General features: G+C 37.4%; 1 protein-coding gene across 1 annotated transcript in view; it reads left to right on the forward strand.

Moving 5' to 3' along the window:
- rbfox3a (RNA binding fox-1 homolog 3a) overlaps positions 1 to 9,120 on the forward strand; it is a 451,725-nt gene extending 442,605 nt beyond the window's left edge. Inside the window, exon 16 of the mRNA XM_016504819.1 lies at positions 8,815 to 9,120. Coding sequence (XP_016360305.1) covers positions 8,815 to 8,817 — 3 coding nt within the window. The 3' untranslated portion in view covers positions 8,818 to 9,120. The remainder of the gene's footprint in view (positions 1 to 8,814) is intronic.
- The last annotated feature ends 5,810 nt before the right edge of the window (positions 9,121 to 14,930 follow it).

Genomic DNA, 14,930 nt, shown 5'->3' on the forward strand with positions numbered 1-14,930 from the left:
ACTGTGCAAGCCACAACAATTTTTGATTTATTTATTTATTGGTAAATGATATTATCTTTTTTATTTTAATCACTTTTCTCAGCTACCTAAGGAATCATTCTTACAGATTGCAACTGGCCAACTGGCGAAGTGTTTTATTTACTCGCCAAAGCCGATTTATACTTGTATTTGGCAGTTGGAAAGTGTTAATTTTGGACCTTGTTTACATTTGCATTATTTATGTCAGGGCTATGGATATATGTTTATATATTCCGAGACTCATCAGCTGATATATGTGTATGTGACAGTTTGTCAAGATGGATCCTGGGCACTTTGTATCTCATTAAATGCATTGGGGTAATCCAGCGTACTGACACTTGATTAGACCTTCCAAATGAGATACTTTCCTTTGCATATCAGCAAATGTGGGGATCGTCGTCCCGTTAATGTTTGTTTTTAGCTAGCTTTTGCAGCTAACATCAAAGATGAAAAATTCTCAAACTCCTATCTGAACACAAAAAGTGAAAACTCTTTATGATTCGTTTTTTTGCGGCTGTTGGTCGGGACTTTTCTCAAGATTAACGACCATCAAGCGCATGCAGCAGCGTGCCGAGGGAGATTAAAGAAAAGGTGAGAGATAGAGGAAGAACGACGTGGAAAAAAGAAAGAGAAAAAAACGATTCCATTGCACCCACCTCCCCCTGCCCATGAGGCTTATTGGACAAACACTCTGCCTAAGACAAATGACTGGAATTTACCAAGTCGACATCCGTGTGATTCTCAAAACCATACTATTCCCCGGTGCAGCTGCTAGCTAAAAGCTTTCATTAATTAAGACCATTTTTTTCCTCTTCATTTACTTAATTAAAACTGTGGCCTGTGTTGCTTTTTTGCCTCCTTTTCTTTTTTGATCAAATTTTCCTCCCTTTCTCAAGACTTCAATTTGCCACGTTAAGGCATAGCAAATATCCTTCGGCGCTCCTCCGGTCGAACAAGGGCCACAGGGGGGCCGAAGTGGGCTCTCAGAGTTCTCAGCGATGCCAGGACAGAACCGCTTGCGACTCAAATGAGCAGAACTCCTCTCAGTACTTGCACTGAGCCTGCTGAGAATGAAATGAATATCATTAAATCATATTTGACCAGCAGATCACAAGTAAAAAGTATTTAATAATGAGCCCCTCAGAGGGTTCGAAAAAAAAATGTGAGTTTGCTTTGCTCTCTGTTAGAACAGAATTCATGCCACGTTTAAGGCGTGTGTATTTTGCACAGGGTCGGAGCTGAGGAGAACGGCCCATAGAGCCTTTGAAGTTTTTTGTATTTGGCAAGAGCAGAGGAGGGCACTACTGCAGTCCGGTTAAGGAGAGGTCTGAGAAAGCAGTGCGTGTTAGATGTCTCCAATCAGATCAACCTGAGGGCCAGACGGCCATGATGGAGAGGTTCGATCCAGAGCAACTGATGAAACGCACTGGGCTGTTTTAGTCGTTACCTGGTTGATCCATGAAACTCTGAACTCTGACACCCATCCGAGTTGAAATTCACAGAGTAATTTCTTTCCAAACTTGAGACAAAAGGGAAGAAAATTTCAACCACTGTTCACCCCAAAGAATCTATTTAACACTGATTGGGTCCTTTTTGTTTTTTCATCTTTGATGTTGCAGGCTAGCCTTTACAGAGGAGGTTACAGTCGCTTCACACCCTACTAGAGAGAGAATCAATCCAAACAAACAAACAAACAAAAGAAAACAAACACAAACAAACAACCCAACCGCCTCTACGTTCAATAGAGCAAAACGCTTCCGGGTCATAAGCGAACCTTCTCCAAACAGTCACATTTGGGCTAAAGCTCTTCTTATAAACCTGCGGTTATCCAGCATTTCTGTTGCTTGGCTATTGATTTGGAATCTGTTTTGTTTGTATTGAAATGTGTGGTCCGGTAGGGGAGGGGCTGAGTGACAGAGGGGGGTGGGGGGTGAGTGGTGCTGTCCAATGAGTTTTCTCATTTAGTCGCGCCGTAGATTTACGGGCATGAGCTCAGCTGATTTATGTGGACAGGGAGTGGGCCAGGAAGTGAGTTTACTTGCCTTACTAAATGGCACAGCAATGAGCAACTTGAGCAAAACAACAGCAGTGCTAGACTCGCATACGTATATTTGCAGTCTTTGCATTAAAGGCCCCACTGAACACCCACTTATTAGAAGTAGCGATGACTGCTATTCATTAAAATATTAAAAGAAAAACCTCTAAGGTTTGCATATGCTATCTGTAAACTACTAATATAGCCGTACTATTTTTTTCTCCAGTAAATATCAAAGGGAAATATGGATATAAACATTGATTTACAAAGCTCCGGCTTTCTCTTATGGAGTCTATGATTGTTTACCGATACTATATTGTAGTAGTGTGGACCCTTCATGAAGCATTTCAAGTAATTCTCTGTCACTCACACCCTCTTTCACTTTGACGTACTGTTATATAACTCAATGAACATTTATTGTCTGTATGATTGCAATTGTATGTCATTTGGAGAGATTGATGTCAATGTTTTTTTGTTTGTTTGTTTTTTTAGTATTTGGTTAAAAGTATTCCATTTCCACAGATGGACTAAAGATGCATTTTATGGGATTTCTTCAATACAATAAATTATTATTATTATTATTATATATATTTTTTTTTTTTTTTTTTTTTAAGTTAAAAAAAAAAAGAAAATAAAAAATAAGGAATAATAATAATAATATTAAAAAAACAATAATCTATTATTATTTTACTATTAAAGTTTAAATAATAATAATAATAATAATAATAACGTTTTTGGTTTTTTTTTTCATTTTAACAAAGCAATAAAATCAGCAAATCTGGTTAGTTTCCTCATACGCAAATCTAATTTTATTTTTTACATGCAATAATAACAATAAAATATCTAACAATAACATAATCTAACAGTATAGTACTTGTATTGTATGTTAATGTATCTTTAAACTTCCTATTTTTATCTAAATCTGTATACAAACACGTCTGCCGGTATCAAAGCAAATATTCATGAAGGAAGGCCTCCAGCAAGGTTTCCTTCAGTTTTAATCTGTTAGATGTCACATAAAGAGCGTACACTTAATCAAGGCCGCTTCTGCTGCTCAGAAAGCATTCTGTAAATAAACATAGTGTAGTAATGTGGAAAGAGAGAACACTTCCCCACTACACGGTCTATTGCACCCTCTAGCTGATGAGATGTCCAGAATCCCACTGCAACAACAGAGATGACAGGGGGAGCAATTACCGCTCATTGCTGAAATCTCCATCATGCTTATGTTAATATGGAAGACGCAGTCTGCTTAAAAATAACTTTTAATCCAATTTTAACTAACAAAGATATAGAGATATAACAGACTATAGGTATTTGTAACTTGAAAATATATTTTAAAAACATCCCACATCCCTTGGGAAACTGAGTCATAGATATAACAAGTCATAGATCTTTGGGACATTATTGGTCAAGTCCAAAATGTACAGTATGTGGAGGGGAGGCCAGCCTAAGACTTCCTAATAGGAGTGGGAAGATTTAAGATAGTGTGGGGAAACAATTAGGAAAGGGACAAAAATCTGAAAATAATTAATTAATAATACATTTCTATAAATATATTTTCACACACACATATATACAGTATATATATATTTAAACCGTTCAAAAGTTTGGGGTTGGTAAGGTGTAGTCTCTAATGTGCAAATACAGTAAAACAGTGATATTGTTAAATATTATTACAATTTAATATTGTTTTTATATTTTAAAATATTTTAAAAATATCAAAAAATTATTTACTTTTACGATGACAAAGCTGAATTTTCAGCAGCCATTACTCCCAGTCTTCAGTGTCACATGATTCTTCAGAAATCAGTATTCTATAATATACTATATCAATAATCTACAATAGTCTAATATTCTAATTTGGTGCTCAATTAACATTTCTTATTATTATCAATCTTGACAACTGTTGTTCTGCTTAATATTTTTGTGGAAACTGTGATTATTTTTTTGTCCAGGATTATTTGATGAATAGAAAGTTCAAAGGTACAGAATGTTTTTTCTAACATTTCTAAATGTATTTGCTGTCACTTTTGATCAGTTTAATGCAGCCTTGTTGAATAAAAATATTAATTAAAAAACAATCTTACTGACAAAAACGTTTTGAATGGCTGTATATATGTAGTTTTGATAAATATGATACAAATATATTCACCCAGACATTAATTAACCAAAAAAAATCATGTTGATCTGTATTTGACTTTTTTGGAAAATGTAAAAAATGAGGTTTAAAAGCTCTCAATCAGTTTTTATAAAGGCCCACCCATATGATCTTCAACGTACTTTTCTCAATGGAGAAGCACTTTTTTTCCCCAAAGTGACATTCCCCTGAGGCCCAGCACTTTATACAGAACCTGTGATAAGACATGCCAGGCCTTTAGAGACGAGAGAGAGGAAGAACGAGAAAGAAAGAGTTGGGGGTGGCAGTAATCCTCCCAGTGAAATAGGGCCTCCCTCGATTCCTGGTTCCTCAGGGCGTTGATCATGTCCTCGTGTCTCTCACACACACACACACACACGGCCCAGTAAATAGCAGCATGCACCCCTCAAATGGAATTGTAAGGGTGGAGTTATAGAAGAAGGGGAAAGAAACCAGGGTAGAGAGGCAGCATCCAAAGTAATTTACTCCACAGATTAAAGATAACAGCATTGAGTCAATAACCACTGATCTCATTTGGAGATACACTAGGCCAGCCAGGCGCGTGGCACAGCCGTTCTGCTCAGTCTATTACCATAGCTGTTGTGGCTGCCTCTCCAGACACACCGTTCTCCCGTGAGTGTGAAATCACAGCAGCCTATTGCAAAGCATAGATTAGATGCATTGCTTTTTTCCACCTTTGTAGGGAGAGATCTACAGCGCAACATAATATTTCACCTAAACGAATGTGTCCTTGCTCCCCTCTGCAGCATGCGGCTCACTTGGCTCTAAGAAAAAGGCAAAAAAAAAATGTTTAGGGAGCTGCACAGTGGCTAAAACTGTGCAGGTGCCACAGCAAACAGGAGTTTAAAAGCAAAGTTCATCCAGAAATAATGAAAAGTTGTTCCAAACCTGTTTGAATTTTTTTCTTGTTGAACACGAAAGAAGATATTTTGAAGAATGTTGGTAGTAAACAGTTGCCGGTAGCCATTGATTTCCATAGGAAAAAAATGCTGTGGAAGTCAATGGCTACCGGCAAATTTTTGGTTACCAACATTCTTCAAAATATCTTCTTTTGTGCTCAGCAGAAGAAAGAAACCTATACAGGTTTGGAACAACTTAAGGGTGAGCAAATGATGACAGAATTTCTATTTTTGGATGAACCATCTCTTTAAGTAGCATGTAGTAAACAAAATGTGATCAAATTAATCTTGAATGTATTTAAAATGGACTTCAAAACGGCCTTGTTTTCTTGAAACATCCAAACCTATTGTTTACCAGAAACCAAAATGCAAAAACTAAAATCTACTCTGTGGAAATGGAAAACAAGTGTTACTCAAAAGAATTAACATGCACTGTAAATAACATTGTGATTTGATTTTCTCTATTCAAGCTTATTTTTCTTTACATTTTTATTATGTCTGACTTTGAGCAAAGTGTTGTTGGTGTTTATCAATTTCAAAATGAAAAACAAGACAAGTGTGGCATATGAAAACATTACCATTGTGTGTTAAACATGCAAAGTACAAAGTCCTTTCTTTTGTAAACTTACTATACACCCTTAAGAATATTATATGGTGGCATTTTTATATAATAGAATATAATAGGCTTTAAATCAAAATTGTTTATACCTTTTCTGCGGAGAGGAGAGAGCATATTATGTCCAGATGTGAGTCAATAACTCTGTGCTGTGTGTTGTTGAACTATTTAAATTTATGTCCTTTTTCCATACATCGGGAAGGTATTTACGCTGCCCTCTGACCTCAGTTTCATTTACGTGGGAGACACGATTTTAATTGACTTTGTTGCATTCATATTTTCTGAGGAGTGCTCATGTATGAGCCTTTTTGAAATAAAATATGCATTGTGTTCGGTGTTTCCAGCCACTCGTTTAGTTAGTCCTAAAAAGTGGCGTTTAGTTTGACCGTATAAACCACACTTCCTCTTGTTAAATATCTATGCAGAATTGTAAATGAATCTGATTGAGTTTATTCATGCAAAAGACTACCATATTCTTGACTAAGGCATTTCCATCTCTATTTCAGAAATTAAACTAATCAAGCAACTATATTAGGACTCAATCACCCATTTATTTCATTCCAGCATTTAGGCAGAGAGAGAAAACACCGTGCTGAGCACGAAATGACTGCTGAGGAGACAGTTTGCAGTCATCTAAACGAATGTGTGAGCTTGCAGATTGACAAGATGGAAGTCTCCGTCTTGCATGGACGCCGCAGTGGGCCATTAAAAGATTGCCTGTTTAATTAGCTCTGTTAATGCAGTGATTTGTAAGACGGCACCCTGGGCCAGGGGCCAGTCCACATAGCATCAGATTTTCATCTCTCTCAGTTTGATGGCACAAATGTTAATTTACTGAGAGGTCTGTTTTAGGGTGCAAACAGAATGGAGTATAAGCTAAAAAATGATTTTGTATTGCATTTATTTATTTATTTATTGAAACATTACATAGAAGTTAATAATGTAATATAATTGTTTATTTTACGTGCTTAATGCAGCGGCTTAACTAGCATAGAATTATGTCAATAATAGACCCAAACTGGGTCACACCGGACAATAACGCAATTTAATATTATATCTGCTGTTACCTCATTAACTTTCTGTCATTTAAAATTGTGTCTATTCCATGTGCTGTTTCATTGTGCAATTTTCTTCTGTCAGGGGATTTTTAAAAAATGTTTTTAAAAAAATGTAAGCAAAAACTGTACTCTTTGTACATAATACTATATCTAAATATATGTGAGCACATATCACAGTCATCTTTTATATATATAACCTGTAGTATTAAATGTGTACTTGCTGTGCTTTTCATGTAGGCTTACATTGTGAAATCTTCAGCTTATATGAATCGCCTCATCTGTTAAAATCCAATTGGTACATTTTGCTCTCGCATAGCCATTTGTTTTTGGACTTCAGTAGTTAAAGCTACGTACATAAAATACAAATAAGTAATACTTAGCAATTTTTGTGTCTAAATAAAAGGAAAATTATAACTATGTGTCTTTTCTGTTTTGCTAGATATTTATTTTTTAATTTATTATTTAATTGTTTTTAATTATAGTATAAAATGTAGTATAAAATATACTTATTTACTTATTTTATTGTCGGTATTATATTTTATTGCCTGTAGTAGCTGTCAGTTTTGTCATTTAGTCGATAGCACTTGGATGTTGAAAAGGAGGCTTAGCATGTATCATGTTACAAGCGTGTCTCCCTCAGTCGATTTCTGTTCATGTTTGTCAAGCAAAAACTTGAGGAGCCTCCCATGTCTGTTCCAGAGATATTACACCCCAAGCAGAGAACAGAGGCTGATCATTGGGCATGATCAGTATGCCGGAGTACATCTGTGTGCTCCTCCAGGGATGGGTGAAGAACTACAAAGTCATGTTAAAATTAAAGTCAGCCTGCTCCCTCTTCTGAGGCTCCTCCACACAGCACCACATCTCCCTGAATTAGAGAGCTTCTGTCAGGATGAGAGCCCCCAGGACACCCCGGAATCTCCTCCTCTTCCTCCTCCTCCTCCTCCCCTCTCTCCGCTTTTCTCTTCCTGTCCGGTGGACGTCTTCTCAGCTCGGTGTTGAACATCCTCCTCAGACTACAACAATATCACCGAGCCTCTGATCAATCCGCTTCACTCATTATGCAAAAAATGTAGCAGACGCTCCCCCTGCTGAGCCCTATTTTCACTTCAGTTACTCTAATCCAGGATTTGGGGGATAATTCCACAATATGTGTTTAACGTTACACCCAAGGATTGTTTCTGACATTGAGCCTGTGCATGGAAGATAATGTAATCAGAATATATTTTCCTTCTGCATGATTTTCATCTTTATTGTGTAATTAGTTTCTTTTAGATCATGCAAGTCCAAAAGTCTGAGATCGCATTGAAGATCTGGGATTCAGAATCTAATTTAAACCTGGAAACTAAGTTTCAGGATTTAGAAAAAAAAAAGTAAAAGAAACATTTATGATTCAATTGTAAATTATGATGTAAAATCAATAATATTTCAGATTCTGCAGTATTTATTGTGACACTGATCATGTGACCTCTGTACATAGGAATTTATTTTTGATTTTAGCTGAACGTGCTTATAATTTGTAATGTAAAGTTTCTATGTAAAGGTTTAGATAGATAGATAGATAGATAGATAGTAGCAATTAGTATTAATATTATTAGTATTAGTATTATTTCATAGGATTTCCTTCAAATCATTACAATGATAATATAATTTGGAATAGAAAAATTGTAATGGACAAAAATTTAACATTATTATTATTATTTTCTGTTGATCATTATGCTAATAATTGAATTTGAAGTAGAAAATTTGTAATTGAAAATGTTTTAAAATCCTATTATTAAATATTACTGTTGTTGTTATTATTGATAATAGTAACACTGTTTCATATGAATCATTCAGTTGAATCTTCAAACTGCCATTCTTAAAATGTTGAATGGAAATGTATTAAATTATTAAAATGCAAAACAGAAGCATTTTCACTAATGGTCTCAGACTTTTGAACCCCACTGTATGTGCATGTTAAAGACAGTCTGCATGCACCTCAGCAGCATTAACTCATGTTTTCTCGATTTCTTTTGCATTTCTAGTAAATATAAAGAAAGAAGACAATGGAGAAGAGCATCAGCTACAAGGAACAAAAAGCATAAAGGAAGAAAAGTGTCAATGAAAAAAAAAATACAAAAAGAAGTTAAGAGGAAATCCTTACACCGAGGCTGTCAGGAGAAGGCATTATATATCTCTGTGGGGACGCGAGACTGACACAGCCAAGCTGTGGATAAAAAGAGGGGTTAGCTTTCACCTGGGACAGCCTTTCGGGGTTGAGGAGAAGAGGAGAGGTTGTCATAAAACTTTTTATTTTTCTAAACTTTTTTAAGTTTATGGTTTCAAAAAGATGAAAAAGATGAGTGTATATATCTATATAGCGATATATATGTATGTATAAATATGTTACAAAAAAGAAGCGAAGAAAAAAATATATACAAAACTAGCAACAGAGTGATGAATTAGTGCTGTAGGAGGGGGGCTGGGGGGTGTACATGTTGGTCCTTCACACCCCCCTCCCCCCTCCCACCACAGACCTCCTTGTCCGGCCTGCACTAGGAGGGTCAAGGAGGCCGGGCAGAGAGGCTGAAGACCCACCAGACACGATTCCATGTGGCCCCTCTTCATTCAAAGCCCTTGAATATATGGCAAAGCTGGGTTTTCCATCAGTAGGTTTGAACTGCATCGCTTCCTCGGGGGGAAAGGCCTTTAGTCGCGAACATAGGGAGCTGTTATTCATCCCGTCTAGATGTAGGCAGACAAACTTGCATGGGACTCCAAATTTCAGTCTTATAGTACATCAGGTTGCTATTCAGGTGTCGCATGAAACGGGGCGAGAGAAGACAATGTAAATAAACCACCAGAGCCCAGTCAGTCTGAAGTAGGGAACGCGCTGTCATCCCGTTGTTGTTTGTAGCACAATACGAAATGGCCCGCCGGCAGGTTTTACTGGGATGTGTGCGTGTTGCGTGCGTGCGGTTATGGGCAGAAGGGGGCTTTATAGAGTCGTGTTGGGTCGCGGCGTCCCCGGACCCCAGGGCTACCAAAAAGCATTTCATTGTAGTGTTGTGGAGGTGGCCGTGCTGTGTAGTAAACACTTTTGTATGTGGTGTCATGAGGCTACAAATTAAGAAAATTGGAGCTGTCTTCCCGGTATTGTCACAGGAGTTTCACTATCCATCTTGAAAATGGGTTCCTGCCCGCTGCGAGGTGGAAAACGATGTGCCAGTTTAGTCATAGGGTTGTGAGCAACGTTTTATTAAAAATCGATTACCTTTATACTTCTGAGCTCCATTTCAGTAACACATCCTTATATATTTAAACGTTGTACTAATTACATGCTGCTCAGCGTGGTCAAACGTCGATTGTAGCCATTTACTAATGTTGTATTATTGTATTACCAGTATGAAAAACATTTATATATGGATATATCTATTTGTGACTTTGCGACCCTTCAAAAAGGATTGTACCTTTTTTTGTTTCTCGATGGTGGTCCAGGTTTATTTTCGGCGGCGATTTATGCAAGTACTGAGAGATTTTCACTTGTGTGGCATTGTTTCTGTTTGTCTGTTTCTTTGGTTCAGCTATTGAATGTAATTCAACTTTTTATGTACATGTCTTTGTTTTTTAAGCAGTACTTTGTAAATGTGGACACGGTAAACCGAGTCTTCGTTCTGAAGCCGGACCCGACGGAGATATTGTACGGTCCAGCTGACACCTCTCTTTTATAACAGGAGCACTCCAGCTGGCCGACGGACATTATCGTGGCCCTGCAGGACAATGGCAGAAAAGACATAAAACGATTGGATGAGACAGAGCAGAATTATGCTCTTTGGTTTTTATCGACAACCACTTTCTTTTGTTTTGGGTTTTTTTATGCAAATGGTGAACAGTTGACCCACGTTCAAAAGATGTGTCACGATATAATCGATATTGAAAATGGCAGTATGTTATCCTGGGAAAGAAATGCACTGTAAAAAAAAAAAAAAAAAAGACATGCTTCTTTTGATAACATCTAAATTTACCGGTTTTATTCAGGTCAGCATTTTCATATTTAACAGGACTGAATCAACCTGACTACATTAGGCTACACTGGTGAAAGCAAGTGGGTCAGATCAAGAAGAAACACGTCTATAAAATAACAACTGCACGATTTGATGCTTTTTACAGTGTTTATTTTGGCTCAGTGAGAAGGAATGGTACATTTAACAGATAGCCCACCTCAACAGACAGCATTCCCAAGCTTTGCAAAATCATGCGCTTCCTCGGCCTCAGGTGTTCCATGACAGAACTGATGTGTTCCCTTCCATAGGTAATGATGTTACTCTTCCTTGCTGCATTTTTCCTCTCAGAACAAAACTTTATTTTCTACAAAGCTGGTGTCTCCTATCTCAGCGACTGTACTACTTTATGACCCGAAGGATCGTGGAAAACAGCTCGCTGGGTCAGATAGCGACGGGAACTTCGGCGAAGACGTGTTGTTTCAGGGACTCTAAAAACCGAGTGGCGGATTCTGCTCTGGAAGAGATTGTGACTGAACAACCTAACAAAAAGATGTCAATTCTACAGAGATCCAAGACCTCTGGGTTCATTTCTTTGCTTTAGTCCGTACGAGACATTACTTGTTTACATGTCCTGGTTTTTTCGACCCTGCTGTGAGGTATATGTCAGCTTTTGCACTGTATTCTTTGGCTTGTTGTCTTCCCTCTTCTCTCGGTTTCAGCCCATTAGCCTGAGCACCAAAGTCATTCGCCGTCTTCCTCGACCCAAAGCAGAGAACCAATGCAAACTGTAGTCTGCTTATAGTCTATTATCAGAACTACGATGAAACTCAAGCGCATGTATCTGCCACTTGTTCCTCCATCCGAAACGTCCCTCAAATCTACACTGGTCGTCTGCTCTAGATATTAGGGCAGGTGTAAGACCAGCTATGCAGCTCACCTGTGTCTGCACAGTTCCCTTGAACTTCATTCAAACACAGTCAGGCCAATGGAAATGACAAACTTATCTTGACAATTGCTTTTCCCAACACAAAAAAGGAAAAAACTAACTCCTGCCAACATGATTTTCCTCGTCATTGCCAGATCCCCGAAGCACAAGAGTTTGAATGGAAGTCAAGTTAGTTGTCTCAGTGATAGTTACCCTCCATGTAGTGTGTATGGTGTGTGTGTATGTACATGAGTGTGCTTCCAGCCCCTTTGTTTTCTACTGAAAATATACAAAAGCTACTTCCTCTGTCATCTCAATATAAAATGTATTATATTAAAGGTTCTCTTCATGTGCAACACAAGCTCTACGCAACAACAAATCTATCATTTGGGGTTTTCTTTTGTTTGTCTTCACTTTCTTTCAACCTTTTTTAAATTTTGAAGTTGTTCCAAATACATAAGCGTGAAAAAAAAACTAAAGAAAAAAAAAGAAACCAATATAAAGTATTCTATTTAAAATGAAATGACAAAACTTCTGCTGTCCTGGATCTGTACTCTAAATTTCAGTTTTCTTTCTGTATGCATCCAATGTGCTTCAAACAACCAGTACTGTTTATTAATGAAATCATTATATTATTATGATTATGATTATTATTATTACTATCATGATTAATATGGTTATAAATAAATATTTCTTTCTTCAATAACAGAGACTCAAATGTCTGACCTTGGCATATTTATGATGCATCTGAATTATGAGGGTATTTACTCTGCATGTACATTGAACATAGTTTATATTATAGTCGAATATACACTGTACGTTTATCACACAGCTCACTGGAATACTCAAATCTGTTTGCTCAGTCATACGTTATTTTATTTATCAGACATAGGATGGTTTAGTAGCATATAATGTGTGTTTAGTCTCTAAGGCATGTTTTTCAAAAGAAGCCTAATGTTACTGAACTAGCAGGCTACATAAAACATTCATAAGATATGGAGAGTGTCACACGTAAATCCAGATATTTCTAATTGTTTTCACTATTATAGTCAAAGATGCACAAAATACATTTTATAAACTTATGCTGATTTAAATATAATACATGACATTTAAATATAATGCTCAGACAAATCTGTCTGAATACCATACTTAATGTTTTCATATTGTGAGACAGACTTATGCACTCATTAAGTTACTATTTTTTACTATTTCTGTGTTTTAAAAAAAAACAAGTGAGTCAATGGCTCATTCATTAAGATCCTGAATGGATCAGGGTCAATGACTGATTTAATGACTCGCTCATAGAGATGGTGGAATGTTTAGTTCCTGAATTAATCATTGTGATTCAAAGAGTGTATGATTCAAATGACTCACTCATAGACAGTCATTTGGCGCCACCTACTGGTGCAATTATGAAAACTGCAGAATGTGTCATCAAAAAATTCACACTACTAATACACACATACTGAGTCTGTTTGGAAAACACAAGCACATGACCAAATTCAAGGACCAGAACAACAAATGGTATAATGTACAACATAAATTAGACACCTTTTGTCCAAATCTCAAGCGGGTATGTCTTTAAGTTCTATTATGTCCCTTAATTCTCTCCTTTTTGAGACATTTGCTACTAAAAGTGTTGGTACAGCAAATCAAATATTAACAGTGACTGACTGGAAATAAATGCCATTTAAAAGTAACCTTTGACCTTCTATAAGAGCTGCTGGAAAATATTTGACCCGATTTGCCATTGTAGCTCCTCCGTATGTATCACTGCCAGTGTTAAGTTGTAGAATTGAGAGTGAAAGGGATGATGGGAGTTCTAGGCCAATTTGTCTTTTGTTCCCTTAGGGCCACAAGACAAAGTGGTCCTGTCCATCTCCACAATGATCATTTACCTGCACAAAGCAAACGCACCATCGATCCCACTCGCACCCTACAAAACAGCACAAAGATGTTCACATACCTACGTTAACAAACAGCTTTCCACCTCCAGCATTGATCCCATGGTTCAGTACTTTGTCATTCCCTCATTACACAGGCTATGAAAGGTCTCGTCCAATCAAAGAAGACTTTACACCTCGTCTGGAGGTCACCAGAGGAACCTCTTGGAAGAGGAACAAATAAGAAGATTGCTCTGGAAGAACAATAGTAGAGGCACAAAGCTTTTATTTTTATCTCTTTGTCTCTTTCAAATGCAGTATTTTTATTTGTTTTCAAAGAAAGATTTCTAACTTTTAGCTGCTTTGAAATGTAAACCAGCTTTGGTGATAGGTTCATGGAACAGGAAAGAAAGGAAAATGTACCATTCAAAAAATAGAGTCATACTTGAGCACACACACCTTCACAAATACAAGTTTCAACATGGCAAAATGCTACAAACAAATTGCAGAATAAAGACCCGAGGGGCAGTTCAAGCATCTTGCCATTTCTCCATCCCTTCCTGCAAAAAAAACAAAAAACACAGCTCCACATGGAATTTTTCATCCAATCATAGGGAAAACCCACGGTCACCTTTGCCTATGTAGAAATCATCCATTCATGGCCTGGTGGAAGAGTTGGTTCAGTCTGGCCTTACATTATGACTGACAGGCTTGACGAGCAAAGTTTTAGACACTACCCTAACCCTGCCAGCGGGAGACAAAAGCTGCCGTTCCCGGGATGAAAGCTATTAAGAGGACATGCTAGCTTGCCCCCTGTGCTCTGTAAGACTTGTGTTAATTACACATGAATATCGCATGTAACAACAGGCTATATCCTTTCATCTGAGCCTGGCGCAAGAGAGAGCCAAGCGACGGAAGAGGAAAAAAATGGCAAAGCATTAATACTAATCACTGGTGCGGTAAATTAATTTTGGATTGCTTCTCTGGGTTCGTACAAAATTGTTTTGTTGAGGGGAAAAAGGAGATTAAAGCTTTAATTATACTTGGTAATTCATTCCACAAAATAAATCCCCCCTTTTTAAAGGGTCTCTTTCGATGCAGTAATGTGGTGTCTGTCACAAGGCAGGGTTATAATGAGACCCAGCAGACGAGGTGTTCACCCATTTCTCTTTTTAAATTGAGCAGTAGTATCTTCCAACACCCCTCCCATCTGACAGACTGGTTCAACTCTCATAACCCCATCCTGACGACGCCATTGGTAAAGGAACTTCCTGGCAAGGCTTTTGGCAATTCAGGAAAATTAACCACTATTCATTTATCTACAGCAGGGCTGTCCAAACTCGGTCCTG

The sequence above is a fragment of the Sinocyclocheilus anshuiensis genome, unplaced genomic scaffold, assembly GCF_001515605.1.
Source record: "Sinocyclocheilus anshuiensis isolate Anshui unplaced genomic scaffold, SAMN03320099.WGS_v1.1 scaffold190, whole genome shotgun sequence".
NCBI lineage: Eukaryota > Metazoa > Chordata > Actinopteri > Cypriniformes > Cyprinidae > Sinocyclocheilus > Sinocyclocheilus anshuiensis.